Raw genomic sequence first — 25,664 nt, forward strand, 5'->3', positions numbered from 1 at the left:
GTATTTATATATCAGTTAAACCTGCTTTATGATATAAAAAACATGAAAGTCTCACTTTTTACAATATGGGACCTTTAATATAATTGATATTTCGTAACATAATAGTGATCTGGAAGGGTTTTTAGTTTTTTTTGAGGAGCCATTGGACACTTTAGAATCAAGAACAATATTGTACACAATCTGAGGCCTTGATTCATCACAAAACTGGTCTACAAACAGTGTGTAGCTACTACTTCATGGACAAAATATGAGTTGTATACAAAATAAATTAAAAAAATTAAAAAAGATAATACATCCCCTAATAATCAACCTATGCTAACAAAATAACATAAATCAAAACAGATTTTTTTCACTAGTGTCATATGTTCCATCTTTCTTTGAATGCCTGCATTATTTTTTCCCACTTATTTTTTGTTGCAACAAGTTCCTCAGTGAGGTTTTATTTTGAAAGACTCCACAGGAAAACATATTTCTTCATCGTGTGTAACTTGACGATGCTCATGACAAGCCACTCATTGATGTAAGCAGCGCCCATGGCTTAAATGAGCCTCGTTCAGGAGCATTTCGTTAGTTCAGACACGGACGGAGAGCAGACAGAGACGGACTCTCCTCCTCCTCCTCTTCCTCCTCCTCCATCTCTCTGTCTCTGTCTCCATCCATCATCCATGCATCTGCGTCTTTTGGATACCTACCTCTCCTAGAGCGCGTCTGGATCAGTCCAATCCTCCACATGTCATCTCCAGTGTAGTCTCTCCACTGGAAGCTGTACTGGTGATGATGATGATGCCTGGCTGAAGGGCTCGCAGCAGTCTTCATCCTCCAGACTGACTGAGGAAGAGGAGCTCGGATGCTTTTTCCCTCTTGGAGAGCAGCTCTGCGTAATATGGATTTACGGTTGTCAGAGAAAAGTTGGATTTTGTGATTTTGAGCCCCCCGTGGAGAGCGTAAAATGGACAGAATAGGAGGAGGGCGTTTTTATTAGAAAAGGTGCTTTTGGGTTGGAATCACACCGTGAGAGGAGATGCGCAGAGGTGAGTTGGATACGAGAATCTGTGATGCGCGTCAAGGTCCAGAGAGCCTTTGGGCACAAATAATCCAGTTTATTTCATGTATTTCCTCTCTCTTTTTAGCACAGTGGAGGTTTTATTTGCAGGTGATTTCAACACGACCAAAGCATTTAGAGTGGCATGAAATGATAAAACACTCTGGATCAGCTTCAGATAAAAATCCCCTCATCATTTTTATGCATTTCTCTTAAAATGAGACCATTATAAGGGAATTTACAGGTAAAGAAATTCTAAACTGACTAATCTTTTCTTTCTGTTTTTATTTGTCTTTATACTATCAACTTGCACCTTTTGACTGTTTAAATCTTCCTCTTTTATTGCACACATCACTCTGGATCAGCATCAGATAAAAATCTCTTCATCATTTTTATGCATTTCTCTTAAAATGAGACCATTAAAGGAATTTACAGGTATCCAAACTGGCTAATCTTTTCTGCCTGTTTATTTATTTGTCTTTATAGTATCAACTTGCCCCTTTTGACTGTTTAAATCTTCCTCTTTTATTGCCCACATCACTGATCGACATCGCCATTAACCACTGACTGACTGCTCAATTCAAGTTACAGCATCTGTTTGGTGATGGTGGTTTGTCTGTCTGCCCATTTTATAAGATTCAGCAAAAGCCAGACCGGTTCTTCTTCTGAGTTTGGTTATAAGTCTGGTTGGTTCCCTAAAACGTTTAATTAATCTTCTGTTGGTTTTGTGCATTTCATCAAATAAAACTGTAACTGCTACTGTAATGCTCCTATATATGCTGGACCATTTGTGCGTAATGACCAGAACCAGAGAGGTTTTGGGCACTGCGAGGTGTGTCTCTATAGCAGCCTACTAGTGTGCGCAATCTGATTATAATGTGATTCATGATTATAATGAACAGCAAAGATGAAACACTATTACACACCATGTCTGTCACAATAGTATCCCCAGGTATAATCCCACATGAACACGCGCCTTTGCAGGTTTTTGGTTGCAAAATAGGTGCCGAAATAATATTTATTTTAATGTGTGAATAACAGCAGCTATTACTCCAAACTACTTACAACTAGTATAGGCTAATAGACTATTTCTCTCCTCCATGGAGTGGGGAGGGATGATGCTCTCCAGACACTATAACGTCCGTTGTCTTGTGTGTGCGCGTGCTCTCCAGCTCCAGCCACTGTCTCGCGCCATCAACACCTTGAGGCACGCGCCGCAGCACAGGGCTGCAACACCTGCTGATGGTGCGTTCACTGAACCGTTCACTGGGATGCTGTGATGCGTTCACTGAACCGTTACAGGGTGCTGTTAGTGTGGACACAGTTCACTGCGGTAGCTGCTATATGGACTTGGTCTCTGAGGTTTTATCAGTAGGTGTTAGCTACTAGCTTGGTAAACCTGTTCCTGCCCTGCCTCATCAAGTGCTTAGCTAGGTTTATTGTACTTAGGTTTATTGCCTGGTTTGTAGCTAGCTGGTTTATCTTTTGGTACCTTCAAATGAAACTCGTGAGCTCGTGTTTACAACATGGGAAGTCGTGTACACAATATGTTTGGCGTTCAAGTGTTTAAGTCATGAAGAACACTTCTGCTAAGTAACGCAATGTAAACAAGTAGGACGTAGGAAATGCAAAGGCATAATGACAGAGGAAAAATTAATATCAACATTTTCCTCAGACCTATTATAAAATTATGAAGAAAAACAATATACAACTAAACTTACAACATATTAACTTATGGACTGAAAATGTAACTGCCAAGGCCTCCGCCATTTCTGACAAACGTCAACAAACAAGTCACAACTGGTGAACTCTGAGCTTTCACAAACTTTCCACTTATGGTGCCTTCAAATGAAACTCGTGAGCTCGTGTTTACAACATGGGAAGTCTTCGTGTACACAATATGCTTGGCGTTCAAGTGGTTAGGTCGTGAAAACACCGCTGCTAAGCAAAGGCAATATTAACGTTACTGTCGGTGTCTTGAAGCCACAGAGGCTAACAATTTAGCAAGCTAGCAAGTGGGTAACATGCAGGAAATACAGTAAAGGCATAATGACAGAGGAAAAAGATGAGGCCGTTGGAAATATCAACATTTTCCTCAGACATATTATAAAATTATGAAGAAAAACTATATACAACTAAAATTACAATATATTAACTGATTAGTACTGAAAACTTAACTGCCAAGGCCTCTGCCATTTCTGACAAATGTCAACAAACATGTCACAACACGTGAACTCGGAGCTTTCAGAAACTTTCCACTTATGGTGCCTTCAAATGGATTCGTGTTTATCGTGTTTACGAGATGAGTCCATATGAACGCCCCCCCCTCATGTCGTATTCACGACCTCGTAAGTGTAAAGTTTCTGAAAGCTGTGACGTGTTTGTTGACGTTGTCAGAAATGGCGGCGCCCATGGAAGTTCATAATATATTGTAATTTTAGTCGTATATTTTATTTCTTAATAATTTTATAATAAGTCTGAGGAAAATGTTGATATTCCCAATGGTCTCATCTTTTTCCTCTGTCATTATGCCTTTGTATTTCCTGCATTAAGTCACCTACTTGCTAGCTTGATAAATTGTTAACCTCTGTGGCTTCTAGACACCCGACAGTAACGTTAATATTGCCTTTGGCGGTGTTCTTCACAACTTAACCACTTGAACGCCAAGCATATGGTGTACACGACTTCCCATGTTGTAAACACAAGTTCACGAGTTTCATTTGAAGGCACCATTACGAGGTCGTGAATACCACAAGAGGGGGGCGTTCATATGGAAATCATCTCGTAAAAACGACCCCATTTGAGGGCACCACTTGTCATTTAGCCTAAGTCATATAGACCTAGCTAATTACAGCCATAGTTCCCTGTTGGGGAGCTCTATAATAGTATTTCCAATTCATCTTTAGTCCAGTGTCGGCCGCGGTTGCCTCCGTTCAGTCAGTTTCCAGAGAAAAAGGGAGATTACAGCTTCAGTTCGGCTTGTAAGCCGAAGTGAGAAGTGATGTAAAAATGAAATGACATGACCTAGAATCATGGGGTTGAACCCGCGGTGTTTTGTCCTCTTTCTTCTTTAAAATAACCTGAGGTCAGATAAAACTTCTCTCAGCGGGATGTGACCATGTGCCTTCAAATGTCGGGAATATTTCTTCCGGGGATTTAGCTGCACATGAATGGCCCAACCTACAGTATACAGTATATGGACCTGGACAACAGATAGTAAGAGTGATGATTGTAAATAACTTATCATTCATTCTTATACACATTCACAAGTCGTTTCTCTTGGTGTTGAAGCGACAATGGCTGCAACTCTTTTTAGCTTGTCATTTATTTATATTACAAAGTTGTTACAAATGCCTGCATGAATTATGCAACTTTTGCCTAATAAGTTAATTTAAATATTTATATGCTTGATACACGTTGTCTGCCACTGCAGCTCAAGGCAGCTCTTTGGTTTATAACTCTTGCAGGTAAAACATCCCAAAACATTGTTTCTTACAGAGTCTGTTTTGTTAATATTTCCAACCAAAAGCATTTTAAAGGATCCTTCCTATAGCTATCTTGAGGGCAGCATCTATCTACATGATCTAATGACTTGCTTATAATGTAAAAAAGCTTCAGTGAGAGCCGACAGCTTGTATTTAGTTGTTGAGATTGGGTGGTCTGTTCTCTTAATATGCCTGTGGTAGTCCATACTCCCACCTACAATACTTCATTGCAAGATAATGGAGATAGAAGTAATGAGGAGCCTGGGGGCCGTGTGTGTGTGTGCTTTTCAAATCAAGTCCATTCAAACATACATGCTCATTGGTGCTTATGTTGACCATGCATTCTTCTTCATTAGACCCCCCCTCCTCCTCTCTCTTCCCTGCTCCCTCCATCTCTTTCTCCTCCATCCTCCATCCTTCCTTCCTGGGTGCCATTACGCAACGTGCCAGGCTCACGCTCGCTCTCTAATTCGATGTGAGCGAGCCAACCTATTATGAACTCAGAGGGGATCAGGTCTACAGTTGCTTATCAGAGCAGAGCTGTAACACGCTCGCCCTCAGTGCAGATATCATTGTAATAAAACACATTTCACCTATTGTCTGTAGCCGTGCTCTGCCCAAATGACTGTCTCCTCATCATCAGTGCTGTAAGCCTCGGAGAATGTAATCCTGTTTTTTCTGCTAATGCGTTATGTTTCTGGTGCCTAGAGGCTGCAGATTAGTAGGTTAGAGTCTCGTAGTTTGGATGAGAGTTGATGGTTTAAATTAAAACTATCTTTAATGAACTACTTCTTGCTGTTCCTGTTATCAGCCAATTCCTACTGCACAGCTATTGTTCTACTACTTCTAATGCTGTGACTACCTCCAATACTCCTGCTATATCTACTACTACTAGTACTGCTTCTGCATGTACTCATTCTGGTGCCACCACAGGTACTAATCGTATCAGCTGTGACTAACCTACGACTATTCTAGCTGTCTCTGCAGGTAAAAGTTCCTGAGCAACTATTACATACAGTATATTATGTTATGTGTGCAGTTAGCACTGTCGCCTCACAGCAAGAAGGTCAGGGGTTCGATCCCCGATCTGGGCAGTCCTTTCTGTGTGGAGTTTGCATGTTCTTCCTGTGTTCACGTTGATGTTCTCTGGTTTCCTCCCACCACCAAAACATGTATCCCCCACCAAGTGCTGTGAATGAGGGGTTGCGTCAGGAAGGGCATCCGGTGTAAAAACCTATGCCAAATCAAATATGCAGATCATAAAAATCAGATCTCAGATGATCCGCTTTGGTGGCCCCTAACGGAAGCAGCCAAAAGACCGAAAGAAGAAGATGTTACAGCAAATATTATGTTATCATTAGACTATATTATTTGCCAGCTGCTCCTGAAGTTAACAAAGCTAATTCTTAAAGCTGATTCATAGATTATCATTGAGAAGAACATGCTGTCAGAGGGTTTACATTTACTTCATTAACTTGAATAGAAGAATGCTGAATAGCACTGATTACGTTAATAACATAGAACCATTTAATACCTGTAGGTGTATGGCAACCCATCTCTCCCCAGCATAGAGTTAGACATGTTCACTTCAGTAACTGCAACTACATCTTCAATGCTCCGTATCTCTTTTGGTTCATTTTGTTGCTCCATCATTTACAAGATGCTTCATCACTGAATGCCTCTGCAATATTTACCAGCATTGCCCCTTCATAAATGCTTTGTATTGACAAAGATAATGATTATTAGGGCTGGGCAATATATAGAAAATCAAATATCCCAATATTTTGTTTACCAAACCCTCGATATCGATATCCAACTATATTGTAGGGTTGACCATTGGATAGAATGTGGATATAATGGCTAAGTGTGTAAAGGCAAATAATAGAACAGCTAGAATAGCCTGGTAAGTTCAGAAAATAACATCACTTTACTGTAATGCATCCTTTAAAACCAGGAAAAGTCAACTATTATGCCATATTACAATATCCAAAATCTCATATTACGATACTGATGTAATATCAATATATTGCCCAGCCCTAATGATTATATCCTGAACATCCTAAAGACATGCCTATTCTGTATATACCTTACGATTATGTTTTCCCTCACAGATCTCCTCCTCCTTTCTCAGCAATAATGTTTTTTTAATTTACCAATTCAATCAGGGATTCACATGAAAAGTGCATTGATCTATATTTTACTTGTAATTCATCAAGGTCAGGTTAAATGGTATTGCAGCTGATCACACTTACTACTCATTGTGTGGCTGTCTGGGGATTTCCATGTTTTCATTGTTGAACACAAGGATATAAATGCAGTATTATGTCACCTGTGACTAATGTGTTATATCTCTGTTTTTGCAGCGTGGATACTCTTCTTTCTAATAGAAGAGGGTTTCGCTCTGGCACAGAGAACTAAAGGTAGGCAGTCTGAAATAAGAGGCATTATCTCTGCTTGTATCATAGCATAGAAGGGATTTTTTCTTCATTCTGTCCTGCCTTTCCTCCCTGCCTGCTTTTTCCTTTTCTCGCACCCGCCAACCCTCCTTCCACTCTCCCTGCTTTCCAATCGTTCCCTCATTGATCCCCCGACTCAATAACCCATCTGTCCGTCTGTTCTGTTCTCTGCCTTTCTGCTTCAAGACTCCCCAAGCGAACATGGCGGCCAGAGCCCCAACCAGAACGACTGTGGCACGTGGGTCCGCAACATCAACGGCGGGGTGTTCACATCACCAAACTACCCCACCACCTACCCACCCAACAAGGAGTGCGTTTATATCCTGGAAGGTAAAAGCAGGCTCTGTTTTTTTTTCATCTTCTTCTGCTCGGTAGCTGTTGTCATCACAATAGCTGACACAGTTTCCCGCCTTTCAGCATATTGCCTCCTTCAGTGAATGTCATTAGTCTGACTGACATTGTTTTATATAACCTCCCCCCTATCTGATTTTCTGTTCCTTCGCTGGCGGGCAATCAGCTTGACATTTGTCGAATGAGCCATCCTGAGCTTGTTTCACCCCGCAGATATAACCCTTTGAAAATGATGGAGAGTGGCGCATTGTGGGTACATAGCTCCTGACTTTTGGCCTAATCAGAGTAGTGCTGCGTTCATCTCTATTGGCAGGGTGTGCCAGAAGACTCCGCTATTGAATGAAACATAAAAAAAAAAGATGAACATCTGCTGCCCAACTGAGCTTCAGTGGCGATCACTGAATTGAAAGCGTTCTTGTCAACGCTTTAGTGTTTACCAGAAACATCAACATCCATCAGTAATTTGGTGGCCTGCCGCACGGGAGACATAATGGAAATAGCTTCATTAGCAGCTGGAGATATGGACTGGGATATTGGTTGATGTGTTTTCAAACTAAATTGATGAACTGTTTGTCCATGAAGTTAAAGTACTTGAGATGTGTGTGTGGTACTTTTCTTGCTGTTGTGGGGAAGAGATTTCACACATGGCTCAAGGGCTCCCCCTGTGGACAAATCAAGCCCACACCTATTGTTGATGGATAAGCCGTGACTCCATCCCAGGCAGCCTACTGGTGTGTGCAGTGGTACATCGCAGTGGGTCTGCGAAGCAACAGACGGAACCTATCATTTGCTATTATTTGGTCTTGAATGGCCTTAGACATATTCCTATCCGAGCTCCTTTTATTCTGCCTCTCAGAGACAGAGAGACGCTCACGTTTGCCACAAGTGCTAATCAAATAGCTTTGTAATCATAATTTGTGGTTATGAGACTCATTGATTATGTCATGTCCCCCGGTTCATCAGCTCAATGGATCGAGTGATTGTAGTTTCTGCTCTAGCTGTATCAAGCTGTGTCATTTATGTGTGTGTGTGTGTGTGTGTGTGTGTGAGGGAGATATAAAGTTACAGAGAGAATGAGACTCAGCGCATCGGGGAGTGAGCACACAGATAGCAGGAAGTGCAGGCACACAAGCCGCTCGCTCAAGCAGAAAGGGAGAACACTCAGGCTCAAATTCAAAGACAAGAACAGAGACACAAATTCAGTCGCACACTGTACCATACACATGTACCGCCCTTGACATCACTCTTTTTTTTCTCCTCCAACGGGGTATGCTCGGCTTCTCCATGCCAGAGAGTGATTCAGAGCCCCACCTCCCAACCTCAGCATCTGTATTTAGTGTGATTCATCTCCCAAGGCAGCCATAAATTGGCCTTGTTAAATACTTCCTCTGTGTGGGGTTGGGGGGGTAATGTCCATGCAGTATAGAGACATGCTGTGGATTTGCATGACAGATGAACTTGTCGAACTGCAGTTCATGCTGTGGTTGCAATGTTCTGGATTCACTGACTCAGAGATAGCAATGCTGACATGTCAGACTGCGTCTCTGTTTGGGTATGCTTTTGTACGTGTGTACATATATATATATATATATATATATATATATATATATATGTGTGCATGCAACTGTGTGATGCATGCTTGCATATGTGAATATGCAATTATGTTATGTTATCTGTAAAGAAAACGATAGTGAGTGTTTAGCTCGTTCGGTTCTCTCACGCTTTATGCATGCGTAGTTCATAGATGCAGAAGTGCGCTTATGATGCTGTCAACTACAATTGGAAAGCGCAAACCAAAGCGTAAACAAAGTCTGGGTGATCTAATTAGGTTAAACATCTATGTTAATCTGTGTAATTGTTTTTTCTTGTGCTGTTTTGGGAGAGCATCAAGGCAGAGTCTTAATCGGAAGTTAAGGCAGAGCAGGAACTGCATTGGGTTTAAGGCTGTGTATTGGCAAGAATCTGGCGATACGATACGTATCATGATGCAGAGGTTGTGATTCAATATATTGCAATACTCTAAGCAAGTTGATATTTTGCAATTTTTTATCTAATTTTAGGAAAGCTACAATACTACAATTTCATTTAGCAGACGCTTTTGTCCAAAGCGACGTACATCTGAGAGTTCATACAATACAAGCAAGGATCTAGATAGGAGGGAACAACGTGAGTAAGTGCCAACAACAGCTTCAAGTCCAATCGGACACAGGTGCCGACCTGAATATCCTATTCAACATCAACAACATCGTCAATATCATCATCATCAATATCATCATTATCAACATCATCAATAGCATCAATGTCAGTAGGTGCAGAGGTGTTCATGAAAGAGCTGGGTCTGTAGCTTTTTCCTAAAGGTGGAAAGGGACTCTGCGGATCGAATGGAGTTCGGTAACTCATTCCAGCACCGAGGGACTACAGAGGAGAAGAGTCTAGCTAGCTACTTAGGGCCAAGCTGTCACAGCATAAATAAATCAAGAATTTCCTCAATTTGGGATCAATAAAGTACATCTACTGTATCTATCTTCCTTAGAACACCATTATGCATAAAATCTGAGTGTAAGTGGGGCGGGCGTCCCCTGTGCTCACGATGGTCATTAGTCACAGCTTCAACAGCAAGAAACATCTTAAAATTCATCAGTGATGCAGCCTGTGAGAGGACATACAACTCTCCTTCCTTTATATTAATAGGTTTTAACTGGGCGGTGCTGTTCTTTGGCGGTGCATGCTCCCTCTCGTGCACCAGGAGCCAAATATTGCTCGATCATTGTGCCTTCTTCTGTAAATGTCCTGTCATGTCTGATCAAAGGAACATAGAGTAAAAGTCAGCTTTGTCTGAATGATGAAACACCGTCAATTTAGCAGATAGATCAGCAATGTTACATATTCCATGTTTGAAAAAGGGATTTAAATACCTACTGTATAGTAGTACCCTTTACTCAAGTCTTAGCCAACTTCTAAAAAGTTTGTTCTCCACACAGTCAGCTGAGGGGTTGGAAGTAACAGCCCAAAAATCCAGATTAACTCATATTTGACTCGACTTTATGCTTCAGAATACCATCCAGATTTTTCTTTGTCCTGCAAAAACAAGATTTAATCTTATTCCTTTCATGGATTTTACCCCTTTTGTTTCCTTTCTATCTCCACTCCCTTGTTCTCCAAAGCTCTGCCTAGACAAAGGATTCAGCTGGCTTTTGATAAGAATTACTACATCGAGCCATCATTCGAGTGCCGCTTCGATCACATCGAAATCCGCGATGGGCCATTTGGGTTCTCGCCGCTCATCGATCGCTTCTGCGGGGGAAAGAACCCGGGCCTGGTTACATCGACGGGACGCTTCATGTGGATCAAGTTCACCAGCGATGAAGAGCTGGAAGGCCTTGGCTTCCGCATTAAGTACACTTTCATTGCAGGTAGGGAAACACCCAAACTGTATATTTGCAGTGAATATACTGTAATTCCACAGTACAGCCTTGGATTCTTTAAGATAAATTCAAGGTTTTGGATAAGATGTGTGGTTTATTTGCTTTTACAAAGTCCTCCAAAACATAGAGGAGAGTACACCCATGGGGTCTCCAGCATCATAACCATCTTTCCTTCACTTTTCCTGCTCTACAGCAGACAGCCGTTCAACATCAGAGCCTTCTGAATCTAAACCCCATACGCCTAGAAATCAGTGTCTCCCATCAGGCGACAGATATTAGCTTCAAAGAGACCCCTTTCTGCTTCATCTGGCCTGCCTTAATGGGATCTTATCTTGTGTTCTCTGCTTACCCATTTCTGCCGTGTGGATTGAGAGTAATGTGCCTCCCAAATCTTATCATTTCAGACCCTGATTTCCATCTGCACGTGGGCGGACTGCTAAACCCCATCCCAGGTAAGCTCTTCAGTATTCCGCCGATTTGTGTTCGATCTTTTTTGAAGAGCTCCTCTTAGCTCAGGAGCTTACCGGAGGCGATCTCTGCCTCTGACGTGAATGCTGAACGTGCAAATGTACCTTGACAAGCACACAATTGTACATGAAGTGAAAGGATGTACAAATACACACACACAAGCACCAATATAAACACATGAAGGAACACACACCCTCTTTTATCCTGCTCTTTCCCTCCCTATCTTTCTGCCTTTGTTCCTCTGTCTTCTTATTGTCCTTTGTCCTAATCCGCTGTGCGCACTTCAATTACATCTTAAATCCTTTACTTCTTTCAATAAAATCCTTCATCTTTCTCTCTGTCTGTTTTGCTCCTCTTCTCATTCTACCCCTTTTCCTCTCCGTCTTCTGCTCTTTCTTCTCTCTGTTTCTCCACTCTGTTTTTCTTTCTTGCGACCCCTTTCTCACCCTCCTTGTCTTTTACCTTTCTCTTTCTTTCTTACCCTTTCTTGTTCTTCTTCTTCTCTCCTCCACATTTCCTCTGTCTCTGTACAGACTGTCAGTTTGAAATCGGTGGATGGGATGGGGTTATTCGCTCCAGTCAGGTGGAGGAGGAAGAGAGGGTGAAGCCTGGTGATTCTCTGGACTGTATCTGGACCATCAGGGCTCCTCCTCAGTCCAAGGTCAGTACAAGGGACCATGCATTACTTCCATCCTATCCTTCAAGTTCATCCCATGTTTGGTACTTTCAGAATTCTCCAGTTTAAAATAGCTAAGATCGAGGGTCTGGTCTATGCTTCTGTTTGGGTGACTTGTATTCAAATCCAGTAACGTTATTGACTCAGAGTTTGGTTTGTCCATTCTGGGCTACTTTTGAAACATGGTGGTGCAACATGGCAGACTCCCGCTCCCTATGTAGATATAAACGGCTCATTCTGAGGTAACGAAAAAAAAACGATTCTTATTTTCATTTGGTTATACACTAAAGAAAACACACCTATTAGTATTATATTCCATTTCTGCCATTAGAATCGCTTAATTGTTACACACTGGTCCTTTAACATCTATTAAAGTAGTTATGATATAACATTTATAAATATCCTGAGATCCCAAGACATATATGTACATATTCAAGGACTTTTATTCATCTCATCTCTTACGGATGATTTGTTTAAGACACTGCCACTACTCCACTGAAAGACTGAACAAAGTTTAGAGTCAATTTCAAATTTTACATCTGAATCCTCAACAATGTTGTTCTCAGTTATGTTCTACGTTGTCACTACCCTTGGTGACACTGAAACATTTTCTTTCACATCCCTCTGAGTGCATTTGATGAGCTGAATGTTTATTTCGGTCAAAGCACTGATGTTTATAATTATTGTAATCAGTTTAAATAAACTGCATGGAGTTGTTTTTATGTCTCCGCGCCAGCTGGATGCATTATGTTTTCGGTTTGTCCTTCTGTACGTACGTCTGACCCTTTCTCGTGATGCATCAAAAACACCAAGTCAAGGAGGGAATTTCTTCAAATTTGGCACAACGTCCACTTAGACTGATTCAAATTAGCTGGTCAAAGGTCACTGTGACCTCATAAAACACGGTTTTGGTCATAACTCAAGAATTCATGTGCTAATTATGACAATTTCACACACATCTCTAACGGGATAAAATGCTGAAGGGATGACATTTTTTTACAGACATGGATGTAAAATACAAATTGACTGGTTGGCGGAGTCATACAACCACGAGGCGGTTATTCTAGTTTTTCAACTCTAAGCTGGACCAAGTTAAAAGTGATGCAAAATCTCATCTCACTGGTGACACATGCCGTCTATCCCAGAATAGATATGAATATTCATCCAAAAAAAAAAAAGAAATCTGATGAGAAATAATTTAGAAATTTACCATGAAGTCTTGCAGTTGAATTGCGGTGATGAATTTCACCCCTAAAATCACCCTGTGTACCATCATTCTGTTCAGTATGATCCTGCTCCGGCACTTCACCTTGACAGTGTTTTCTATCACAACATCATCATCATCATTATTCATATAATCATATATCAGTTTTTTGTCTTTTGTACTCTTTCTGTAATAGCAAATGTGATATCAGTGCATGTTTCAATGGGGAACTCCAGTATCGACATGTGTAACAGTGGTTTTCCAGATTTATTTTGTATGAATGCATATAGTAGCATATGTTGTGTTCTCTAATGATTGAGTACAAATCCCCCCCAGTGGCCATGTCTGTATTGTGATTGTAATTTAATGAGTATGAGCAGTGCAAATACACAGAGAGGTGGCATGGCCAATTTTATTTATAAAATACAGCCCTGGAGATTCATAAGTACATTTTCAAGCCAAGAGTGAAAGCCCAGTGATGTGTTCTCATAACTTCTGATATTTATGAGTGCGTCTCCGAAACCCCATTGAAATTACAACCGCAACCTGCCTAGCCTTGATTCACTGCCGCTCTGCTTCTCCCTCATGACTAAATGAGTCATCAGCACGCTCCTATGCTACTCTCTCGCCACAGTATACTGAAACACACACAAATCCATGCACATCTAATTAAGCATAAAACAGCAGATGTACACATAATGTCACAAATTACATAATATACTGTCACATACTGAGTACTGTAAGCAATTACCCACACACATTATACACTCATGTGTTTACAAAGTCATATTTTAGGCATACAACATTCATGCCCACATGCTCTACATAAACTTCTCTCTCACACACACACACAGATTAGTGCCCACGGTCATTTCACTGGTCCTACATGTGCCGTGCGAGGCGGCAGTGAAGAGGATCTGAATTTAGCAGCAGCACTGAATTGCCTAACCAGATATTAGCTCAACGAAGCAGAAGGAACAGAGCAGCACACTCAGCAGCAGCAGTAGAAGAGCAGCTACTTAACTGTTACGTGGTTACAGGTGCCTAAATGTGCTGAAGCTTCATCTAAGTTGTCATCCTTCTGTGGACAAAATCTTATCATGTATGTAATTACTGCTGACTTAGTCAAACTATTTAAAAAACATCATTTTTTATTTACTTTGCAGGTTGAAACGTAGCACTACTATATGTTTAGGGTAACAAATGTGCAAGCGAGAAGCTGCTGTGCAGGCAGGTGGCTGGACAAGTGCAAACCTCAGGCTCTGTAATAGGCTTTTTTAACAGAAGACACTTTGACATGTCGGAAAGGCACAGGTGTGAATAGTAAAATTAATGATGGCTGATATCTATTTAGATGCGTCAGTTTCAGGGTCTTGTTATTTATAGTGCATTGTGTCTCACTGTCACACTGTCATGGCTCACTGGGACAAAAGAATGGACCCATCATTAAAGGGATAGTTTGGCTGTTTTGAAGTGGGGTTGTATGAGGTACTCATCCATAGTCAGTGTATTACCTACAGTAGATGGCGGTCGGTACGCCCCCAGTTTGGAGAAGCAGACAGGAGTACCAGCACAGGAGCAAAGCAATATACTGCTGTGGATGGGGCCTATTTAACAGTTTAAGGGCGCTTTCACAAGCCATAGTCCGTTTGGCTAGTCCGAATCAGAGTGAAATTTATACTTTTGGTTCATTTCCTATTTAGTCTGGTTCGGTTCACAGTGCACAAGTTAAAGCAGACCAAATACTCTAAAAAAGAAAATTTGCTGAGGGATGTTTACAAAGACCCAGGGCTAGATTGTTTTCACTTTGACTCTGCACTGATCTACTGTGCACACAAATCCTTTCTCCTCCAGTTTATCTTGAAAAACTTTATAAACATCACTATTTTTGTGGACTTTATTTAGCTTATTCTGTGTGTTCTCTTGTCAAGCAAACATCACACTTCTGCAGAAGTCCAAGTCAGTCCTCTCCCACTCATGTTAACCTGTTGTTTACTTTTGTCCATCTCAACAAATGCCCACGCAGACAGCCTGCATTGTGCTTCGCTGCGTGCCTGGAAACGGTCCGAGACCACCTCTCGCAAACAGCCCCAGGCCGGTTGTTTCGGTCGGCACCAGAGTACGTTTACTGCGTTCACAACTGCCCAAACGAACTGCACCAGGGGTTGAACCGCACCAGAGTTCAATTAAAACGGACCAAATGTTGGCTTATGAAAACGCCCTTAAGTTTACGCTCAAACTCTACACAACATGCTTGCAACAAGCATATTAACAAGTCTAACCTGGGTTCTCAGATACTATGATTTCTTTCTCACAGCGTCACTGAATTCACCATTGACTATTCACCTGAACAGTTTATGATGTTGTATTATTGTAATCCTTGACCATCAAAACATCTGTGTTATGTTTGGTTCAGGAAATATGATTCAAAATACATAATTCAGTTATGAAAGAACTTCAAATTGTCACCACGAAGCGTTTCTGCAATGGCTACATTTCTGTTCAGGGCCCCAAACTGTACCAAGTTTCATGCTTTTATGAAAAAGTGAACTTCAAATTTGGCTCTTATCACCTGGACTATTTAGGTGAGCCAGTCACAGGGCCTTATTGAACATGCTCCCTAACTAGAATGGCTTATCGTTAATGTCATTAGCTACACCTGTGAGGAAGGAGGGCCTACACACTGGTGTACTTTGGTCATTTGTTTGATAGTCCCATCAAGTGATATTCATCAAAGTACAACCTCACATTATAAAGTTGTATTTACCAGGTAGTTGTGTTTGGGTTGTCATCATCACAGGTCACAAGTTGGCCAATTGTTGGCTGGTACTGTAAAGTGGAGTATCATTAAACTTTACCTGACTTTCCCCTTTTGGTATTTACTGCTTTCTTTGCTGTTTGACCACAGCTTCTTGGTGGAAAACTTAGAAAATTCTGACTTTATAAGGAGCCCCCCGAGCACACCACTAGTTATGCTGTCTGAGGCCAGACTCTCTCATGTGGGGAGGAGGTGCAGGTTCGGCTCACTAGCCTTCAGTCCCTACGGCATTCTCCGAATTGAGACACATCTTAGAGAAAACAGGAGGGTGAGGGAGACAGAGCAGGCAGCACCGTGACAGATATTTTTAAAGACTGACTTTTTTTTTTTTTAAAGTAGCCAGTTAGTAGATCTATTAAACTGTTTATGCCGTTCCTATCCCAGCATGCTCTGGTGAAGAGGTGGGCAGGTTGCCAATCTATCACCGGGTTCCACTCTGATCTTTTTTATTCTATTCATTATCTGTGTCTGGACGTTTTTTGAATCCATTTGCTTTACTGATGCAATGCAGTGCAATATTTCCCATGTATTTGCCTTTATAAAGAGAACAGTTACTTGATTATGGTTAGACAGCTGTGAGGTGAAACTAAGGATTGCTGTGGAGTTCTGGCGTTGTTGATTTGCATCTCCTGTCCATCTGCAGATCTACCTGCGCTTCATGGAGTACCAGATGGAACACTCTAACGAGTGCAAGAAGAACTTCGTGGCCGTGTACGACGGCAGCAGTGCCATCGAGAACCTCAAGGCCAAGTTCTGTAGCACCGTTGCCAATGATGTGATGCTGGATAACGGCGTGGGAGTCGTGCGAATGTGGGCTGACGAGAAGAGCCGACTCAGCCGATTCCGCATGCTCTTCACCTCATTTGTTGACCGTGAGTACCAGTCTCTCCATCTTGTTCTATCATTTCTAATGTGTTGTGTCATGCTTACATCTTGCCATGGCGATATTGTTTTCTTTCACAGGTTTGACGCTATGCTATTGCTTCACACTTCATTGCTTCCTCTTTGTGGCTCTCTGTAGCTCTGTTTTCCCTTAAAGGGATAGTTTGGGTGTTTTGAAGTGGGGTTGTATAAGGTAGTTATCCATAGTAGGTGTATTACCTACAGTAGAATATGGTTGGCATAACAGACAGGAGTACCGACACCAGAGGAACACAATGCAGTGCTGTGGACAGGGACGGCAGAAAAACGTATTTTAGCCACCTAAAAGAAAGACTCACCTAAAACAATTGATATCCGTATAAGTGTACGCTATATTTAGAATAGTTTCACTGCTTTATCTTGCCATCAGGCAACCCTTTCCTTCTCCTTTCTGACAGGGAACTGAACTGAAAGTGAGACGTATCTATTCTCTCTCCAAAGCCAGCAGGCTCAGATGACAAAAACAGTATAGATACTTTTCACTTCCAGTTCAGTTTTCCGTCGGAAAATGTTGTAAATATAGCGTACACTTTAACGAATATCATTTTTTTTAGTTGAGCCTTTCTTTTAGGTGGCTAAAATATGTTTTTCTGCCGTCCCCGTCCATAGCACTGTATTGTTTTGCTCCGGTGTCGGTACTCCTGTCTGTTTCTCGATGCTGAAAGCACACTGACCATCATCTACTGTAGGTAATACACCTACTGTGGATAAGTACCTCATACAACCCATCTTCAAAACACCCAAACTATCCCTTTAATACAACAACAACAACAACAACAACAGGAAGAGCTACATTTCCTGAGTGCCTCTTTGGTGTTAAAGTGATTGATTTTGAACTGTTTTTTTAATCTGTTTGGCCTGTATCACATTCAGAATTGATCATTATGACGAAGCAAGACGATACATCCAGTGATAGAGGTAGATTTGATTCTCCTTGTTGCAGTTTGGTCTGTTTACAAGTATGGAGATCACTGAAAGCTCCATTGCACTCTCCCATGGCTGTGCAACTCTCTGTAATGGACTAAAAGCATTGTATATCATTACTTTACTGCACCAGCGGCGACTTTATCCACCCACACACTGAAACAGACCCAAGAACCGTTGATATATGAGGTCCTGCATTCTGTCTGCATCAGTAGTCACTAACGGGCAGTGTGTGTGTCAAGTGTCATTTCAGCGTGGAAAGCTAATTACACTGTGCCATGTTTAGAGCGCAGATATGAGAAAACCAATTATTTACTCCAGCATTTTTAAATTACTGAAAGCATCAAATAATTTTTTGATATGCATGTCACAGCATGATACTGTGCCTATTATAGGCCACTTTACAACAGGAAAATAGGAATTTATCTATTTTGGTGAAAAGAAAAGCTGAGTAGGGTTAATGTATCTACTGGAAGTAATTATACGTTAAGCTTCGGCATTTCTGAAGGACAAGAAACTTTCAAACAGATGCTGGTAAAGGTTGCACATAATGTAGCAGGAATTGCCATGCAGGAAACAATTTTTCTGTTAGCACACCGTAATATTTTCATTAAATGCCTGAATAGACTGAGATATTAATTGTCACATTCTCCTGCACACTTCTCCAACCCTAGGCGCATGCTAATGTTGTTTTCATCAGCAAACCCATAACCATCGCAGTCAGGACTTAATGGCCTTTTAAATTCAGCAAAGCTGTTTTTTTATTTATTTTTTTACTCCGAGAGTCCTTAAGACCGCTTGGATCCTCGTTAATTCTGATCACACAGTTCATCTCGAAGGAGTCTGAAGTCTCTTGAATGACTCCCAAACTTTATTTGGTCGGAGTCAGCGACTGGCTCCAAGTTAACTTGGAGGTCAGAGGGAACCATTAATCTTTGTCACTCAGAGAACAAGATGAGTTTTGCCTCCCGCACTCCATCATCCTTAATGTGCCATAATCTTCCGACAGATCCCCCTCTTTACTGAATGCACGCCCACGCACACGTATAGTGAATACATTCAGACATGAGATCAGTGCTTTTGTGTATGTATGTGTGTGTGTGTGCATGGAGGGTGGGGGTAAGAGGGGTGAAGCGTCGTTGACACCCTGCTGTGACATTTTAAAAGCGGGACACGCGTAATGGGTTTGGAAGTGATCACAGTGTCATGGGAGCGACCCCATCTACAGGCTCACAGATGGGATGGACACTCCGACACACGCACTATTTTATACACACCCTTACACACACACACATACATGTCCCTTTGCCAAGATGATTTGACCCTGAGGCAGAGGAGGCATGCGGGGAAAGGGAAGTGGAGGCTCAGAGCCCTCATCACAGTGGACCTCGGAGCAGTGGGTGAAGCTGGTGGAGCGGACCACGGTCTGTTTCAGCTGTGATAAAGACTCAGAAAGCGTGTCTGCTGCTGTTGCAAATCGACAAGTGGAAAAAAATGTGTCAAAGTGGCTGGGAGAGTTTGGAGTCTTAGACTAAGAGACAGGTTGAATATTATGTACATGGCACTCTCTGCACTTTCTTTGACACTGATAAAGAAAATGAGGAGAGACCACTCAGTCTATCTTTGTGGTAGAGAGCCGGTTGCATGGCTCAGTTCCTGCCTGTTTTGGCATCATCTCCTGGATCCATGTCCTTCATGTATGGTTGCAATCCATTTATTCAATATTGTCATCATGATTTGTCGTGTTATTTCAGTCTATTCTGTACACAAGACATCTATTGGATGTCGATCGGTCCTGGAGGAGGGATCCCTCTTCTGAGATTTCTTCCTTTTTTGTGCCATTAAAGGACCAGTGTGTAGCATTTAGGGGGATCTATTGGCAGAAATGGAATATAATATTAATAAGTATGCTTTCTTTAGTGTTTAATCACCTGAAAATAAGAATCATTGTGTTTTTGTTGCCTTAGAATTATATCTACATACAGAGCGGGTCTTCTTCACAGAGCCAGCCGCTATGTTTCTACAGTAGCCCAGAATGGACAGACCAAACACTGGGTCTAGATAGAGAGAACAAAACTCTGCATACACAGATATACACCCTGCTATTTCATAAGCTCTTAACTTCCACTATGTATGAAAATCTGCCTCCAGAATTACTGTAATATATCCTCAAGCATCTGCATCTTCAAACTAATAAACATGGCCGACGGCTCAGTTGATAGTTCAGATACATTTTCACCTGTTTTATGGGAGCTAACAACAGTGTTAATGATGAATGGTAAACTTTGTGCCAGCCTGCTACACACTTCCTCTGGACTGATGAAAAACACTATAGGACACATAATAAATATTATGCCACAGCTTTTCAACTGACTTCCTCCTCACCCATCTCTAGACCAATACATCAGGACCATAGTTTCCCATAGCTTTTGCTGCACCCCCAAACCCCAGACATCTGCATCTTCCCCGAGCCTTACAGCTCTTCCTTCTGACTGTCAGTGCATCGATCTCCAGAGCCCAGCAGCCAGCATCAATTACCAGTCATCTCTGTCTCTGCCATCACAGCCTTCATATGCCAGCAGTCACTTTAATGTGGGATGTCTCACGGCACTTGCCTGACCATTTACACCACATGAAGCATTTTCTATCACCACCCACCCGACCCCCTGCCAGTCTTTTCATCTTTTCCTCTTTTCCATATTTCTCCTCTCTGCCTATACTCTTACTTTTACAACTATCCACCCTTCCAACTCCTCTCCCTCTCCCTCTCCTGCTTCTCAAACTCTCCTGACATGACGGCTACAGTTGAGTGAAGCTGCCGTCTCCTCCCCTCATCGCCTCCCTATTGTGGTGTCTGCAGGAAATGATGATGTATGGCCTTGTGTGGACGGACTTCATCAGGCCTCAAGTGTTTCAAGAAATAATAGAACATTATATATTTTTATGACATGCTTCTACAGATTTGTGCTGCTAAATTATCAATCTTTTATTTTTTTATTTTTTTTTTATTATTATTTTAATGTTATTATCTTCAAAATAGCTTCCAGTCCTTTTCACAGTAAGGTAATCTTTTTCTCAGCACTGCTGTTTTCCTTTTGTTTTTTCTAAATGACATTATCTCTGTGCATTGTCTCTTGCCCGCAGCCCCCTGTTCCAGCAATACGTTTTTCTGCCACAGCAACATGTGCATTAACAACTCCCTGGTGTGCAATGGAGTCCAGAACTGTGTCTACCCATGGGATGAAAACCATTGCAAAGGTCAGCTTTTCCCATTTGAGGTTGTTGTGGTTAATTATTAGGATTTATTTTTAAAGCTTTTCATTGTTGGTACTTTCTTTTTGTTCCTTTTCTATTACTTTCTTTATTTGTCTTATTCTTTCCTCTCTTCTCTCTCCCCTCCTCACCCCTTCCCACTACAGAGAACCGATCCAAGGGTCTTTTTCATCAGATCACCAAGACCCACGGCACCGTCATTGGCATCTCGTCAGGCATAGTTCTGGTTCTTCTTATCATCTCTATCCTGGTCCAGATGAAGCAGCCGAGGAAAAAGGTAACTCAGCCTGTGTGGTTGACCTTTTGTTCAGCGGGAAAGAAGAGACACATAATTGAAAGCGATGGTGGGACTCTAGACCAAGTGGGGCCACACGTACCTCTGGAGACAAAATCCACTCGTGGATTTCACACCATTACACACCATATCAAAAATGATGCAGTATGTCAAAGGAGAAGTTTAGTTTCAAGGTGAAACTGTCTTTTTGGTTTAACCACTTTCTATTAACCTGCCTCATCTATTTTTAATACATTTTGTGAAAAACATTTTTTAATGGCTTCTCCAAAGAAATTAGTGTCTCTTTGTCTCTGTAATGGATTTCTCCCTGCATGACTGCTGAACATTGTGCAAAACGGTGACTCTAGAAAAGACCTCTGGCTTTATGACACTGAGCAGCTAATGTTTTAGATAGGTGTTAAAAAATTCACGATCAAACAAGTTCTTTGATTACCCATTAAAAAGTAAAATATAGCACCAAAATTCAAAAAGGAAAAGTGTTTTAAGTGCTTGTTTTAGAGTGGTAATTGCCTTCCACCCTTTACCTCCCAGCTCCTTTTTAAACTTTAAAGAGGACATATCCTGCTCATTTCCAGGTTCATACTTGTATTTGGGGTTTCTACTAGAACATGTTTACATGCTTTAATGTTCAAAAAACACATTATTTTTCTCATACTGTCCATCTGAGTATACCTGTATTCACCCTCTGTCTGAAACGCTCTGTTTTAGAGCCCGTCTCTTTAAGACCCCCTCCCAAAAGTCTGCTCTGGTTGGCTTGTGAGAAAAATATGGTGCACCTTTGCAAAAGTAGTTCTCAAGCTGTGGACCTATGTGACATAGGAAGGGGAGCCAAATCTGAATGGATTGATGATTTAAGTTTCATGTTTCAAGTTTATTTCATTTATATAGCGTTTTTAAAAAACAATAAGGTTTTGCACCAAAGTGCTTCACAAAGACAAAAACATCTGTCTTTCACTTGTTTTCTGATCTAGGCAGCCCAAAAAATACTGACTGGGTTGTCTTATTTCACAGTTTGTGGGTTGGTAGGCACCCCAGATACCCAAATGTGTGTGCACAAGCACTGAAAAAAAGTGAGTTTTTATGATATGTCCCCTTTAAATCTGAAAGCCCCTGAAAATTTTATTTCAAATCTTGAGTATTATAAGTGGTCACTCATAGTAAGAAACTAAGAGAATATGTTTTCAGGGCCCTTAAAGAAGCACATTTGTTGTCTTCTGACATTTAGTATTCCATCTATTGTCTTGATATCAGTGTGAGAACTAGTGGTCTGCTAATCACTAATATTGAACTGTCTGAATGGATCTTTTTCTTTTCAAGGTTGTAGCTCGCCGGCCCGGTGTGTTCAACAAGGCGGGCTTCCAGGAGGTGTTCGACCCGCCCCACTACGAGCTCTTCTCCCTACGTGACAAGGAGATATCGTCAGATTTAGCTGACCTTTCTGAAGAGCTGGACAGCTTCCACAAGCTGCGGCGCTCCTCCACCATGTCCCGCTGCGTCCACGAGCACCACTGCGGCTCTCAAGCCTCGGTGGCTACCGGCGGCGGCGGCGGCGGCAGCATGAAGCACAGCCGCACCACCCTGAGTTCCATGGAGCTGTCCTACCACAACGACTTCTCCAAGCCACCGCCCATGAAGACTTTCAACTCCACCTCCAGCTACAAGAAGAGCTGCTACGGCTACAAGCAGCACTCACAGACTCACGACTGCGATCAGCAGGTCATCGAGGACCGCGTCTCAGAGGAGATCCCATGTGAGATCTATGGGCGTGGCGGAGGAGGAGTGGGAGGAGGAGCCACGGGGGGAGCAATGGGAGCAATGGGAGCAATGGGAGCAATGGGAGGAGGAGGAGCATCAGGGATTGCAGGAGGAGGGATTGGAGGAGCGGTAGGGATAATGGGAGGAGTGGCGATGCCTGGGGGAATGGGTATGGCGGGAGGAGTGGGCATGGCGGGGCCTAGTGGCATCGCTGGAGGTATCGGCGGCGGGATGGCAGGAGCCTGCGGAACCCTCAGCGTCCGTGGCAACAGCGCTCGTAACAGCGCCACCATAGTTGACCCACAACAGCGCTCCATGTCCATGGACTTCTAGATGGTGAACGGAGAAAGAAAAGGAGAATGGGAATGCAGAAAGAGCTCGCGTTTCACTCACCGAAAGAAGAGACTGAAGAAGAGAAGACCGGAGAGTCACAATAATCTGAGATTGATCACTCCTCTTCCCTCTTCTGCCTTTGCTTTCAAAGCAATATTCAAAGTATTGCACACATAAGGATCTTCTCTCAAAGTCTGGTTTGAAGGTTTGGGAAATTGGCAGATAAGAATCAAGGATTGAAAAGAGGGGGAAAAAAACAGGACTATTCTTCAAGATAATGAAGGGTGAAGGGAGGGTGGAGACATCTCGTCTCTCCTCCAGTCTCATGCTCATTTAATCTCTCCTTCTCATAAGACACATATAAGAAGAGGGTTCTCGCATGCAGACCCAGACTTCTCTCTGTTTGGTTGCCTAGAAGACCAGGTAAACCACTCAGAAACAAGGAGAGAAAAAAGATGAAGAGACCTTCTTGGACTGAGTTTCTACATTTATTCACCTGCCATGCACAGATATACGCTATATAGTGCGTCTTCTAATAATTTGAGTCTTTATTTTTGTCAGTGTACGGTACTGTTAAAACCAGTATATATCCAGCCTCATGATGATGCTCGGCTTTTAACTCTTTAATCTTTTTCAAATGTTGCTCAGATGATTTTACGAAGATGACTTATCCATGAAGACATAATGGCGTTGATGAGGATGATGAAGTTGCTGTTGTTGATGATGATGATGATCAGAAATATAATGATGATGTTAATGATGTGATATTACTATAATAATTCTGTAATTTTCATGGTTACCTCACACATACACAGAAGGTACGCTCCATTCAGTCTCTCCTCAGGAAGAGCACATGAAGAGACTTATTTTAGTAAGAAATAGAGAAAAGTCTTTAATAGCATTCAGGCTGTGGGTGATCATTTATGGAATATGAAATGTTTGGTTGTGAGATCTGTGGACTGGATCAAAATAGAAACCATCCCACTCCCAACCCCAACCCTTACCAGAATAAATTGTAATTTCGCAATTTCCCCCATGAACTGAGTGTGTAAAACAAGCACAACCTGTTTCCCTGAAGAGACAGACATGTAGCCTATATGGGACTCATTTATGATTTTTAACCACCGGTTGTATAATTTCATTCTGTTGAATTAAATGAGAGCTTACTCACCTCCCTGTGCCAGCTTTTCTGTTCACTCTAACCAAGAAAGATGAAAATAGCTCCACCCATAGGCTGGAGATGTCGCAACAAGGTAAGACACACAATTGTGACTGACACACAAGATAGAAAAGAAACAGCCCATGCAAGCCGAGATAGATATTTACATGCAAAGATAATTAAAGCATTAATTAATTTGCTGAAGTTGTAGTTTAGGGTTGAATATACACAATTTAAGGCTGACTGATTCCAATTGTTGCATTATCAGTTCTGCTTCAAAGATTATGTGGTGCAGATCCTCTTGACTGCCAGCCATTAAATAAGTTTAATGGAGATTTTATTTTTTGTCTGTCACTCACTCGCACGCACATATTCCACTCATCCTTTCCTTTGCTGTCAGGATGCGTTTGTAATGTCTAATGCTCAAGGCACCGTTTTAAAATATGTGACCTTCAGATACTCTGCATCAGGCTCTGGTGATGTGGATCTCTGTGACGCAGATGCATGAAGTCTCTCTAGATGTATGATAATAAACAATATATTATGCTGGGTTGATAGTCAGATGTTACTGGTTAAAGTAGTAACAGAAATTAAATTAAAATAACCGTAACCTGAGCATTACGAAAGTGAGTTGTTGAATATACAAGGCTATACATCACTCAAAAACTACTTACACCTGTTAGAACTATGACATTATTTATGTGTACAATTCATATGATTAGCTGCAAATTACATAAGATACCATATGGTTTACTTGGAATTAAATGAGTATCCCTGCTGAATATTTTTTATAGCAATAGTCCCACATGGGGTGCTCTAACATCATGGAGAAACACATGAACATCACTCAGATGCTCTGCAGAAAGACCTTTCTACATGTTTCTATCTGCTGATGAAAAACCGACATGAGGAGCTAAACAACAGTCTGGACATTAATTATTATGTTTTATTACTACACAATATGAAAATTGATATGTACAACAGCATTTTAATGAGTCAGATAGATAATAATATACTGACTGTAAATACTTGACAATATCTGTCAGAACTCCTTTTAGGAGATAAAACCTTCTTTTAGA

At 41.7% G+C, this 25,664-nt stretch overlaps 1 protein-coding gene across 1 annotated transcript; it reads left to right on the plus strand.

The window, feature by feature from the left end:
- The first annotated feature begins 569 nt into the window (after positions 1–569).
- neto2a (neuropilin (NRP) and tolloid (TLL)-like 2a) lies at positions 570–24,597 on the plus strand. Its single transcript, XM_074660670.1, has 10 exons — positions 570–1,031; positions 6,891–6,947; positions 7,170–7,313; positions 10,499–10,747; positions 11,164–11,211; positions 11,761–11,888; positions 16,569–16,797; positions 20,915–21,028; positions 21,190–21,320; positions 22,656–24,597. Exons 1-10 carry the CDS (start codon positions 1,022–1,024, stop codon positions 23,424–23,426), a joined length of 1,881 nt encoding a protein of 626 aa, XP_074516771.1. The 5' UTR covers positions 570–1,021; the 3' UTR covers positions 23,427–24,597.
- The last annotated feature ends 1,067 nt before the right edge of the window (positions 24,598–25,664 follow it).

The sequence above is a fragment of the Sebastes fasciatus genome, chromosome 2 (genome assembly GCF_043250625.1).
Source record: "Sebastes fasciatus isolate fSebFas1 chromosome 2, fSebFas1.pri, whole genome shotgun sequence".
Lineage (NCBI taxonomy): Eukaryota > Metazoa > Chordata > Actinopteri > Perciformes > Sebastidae > Sebastes > Sebastes fasciatus.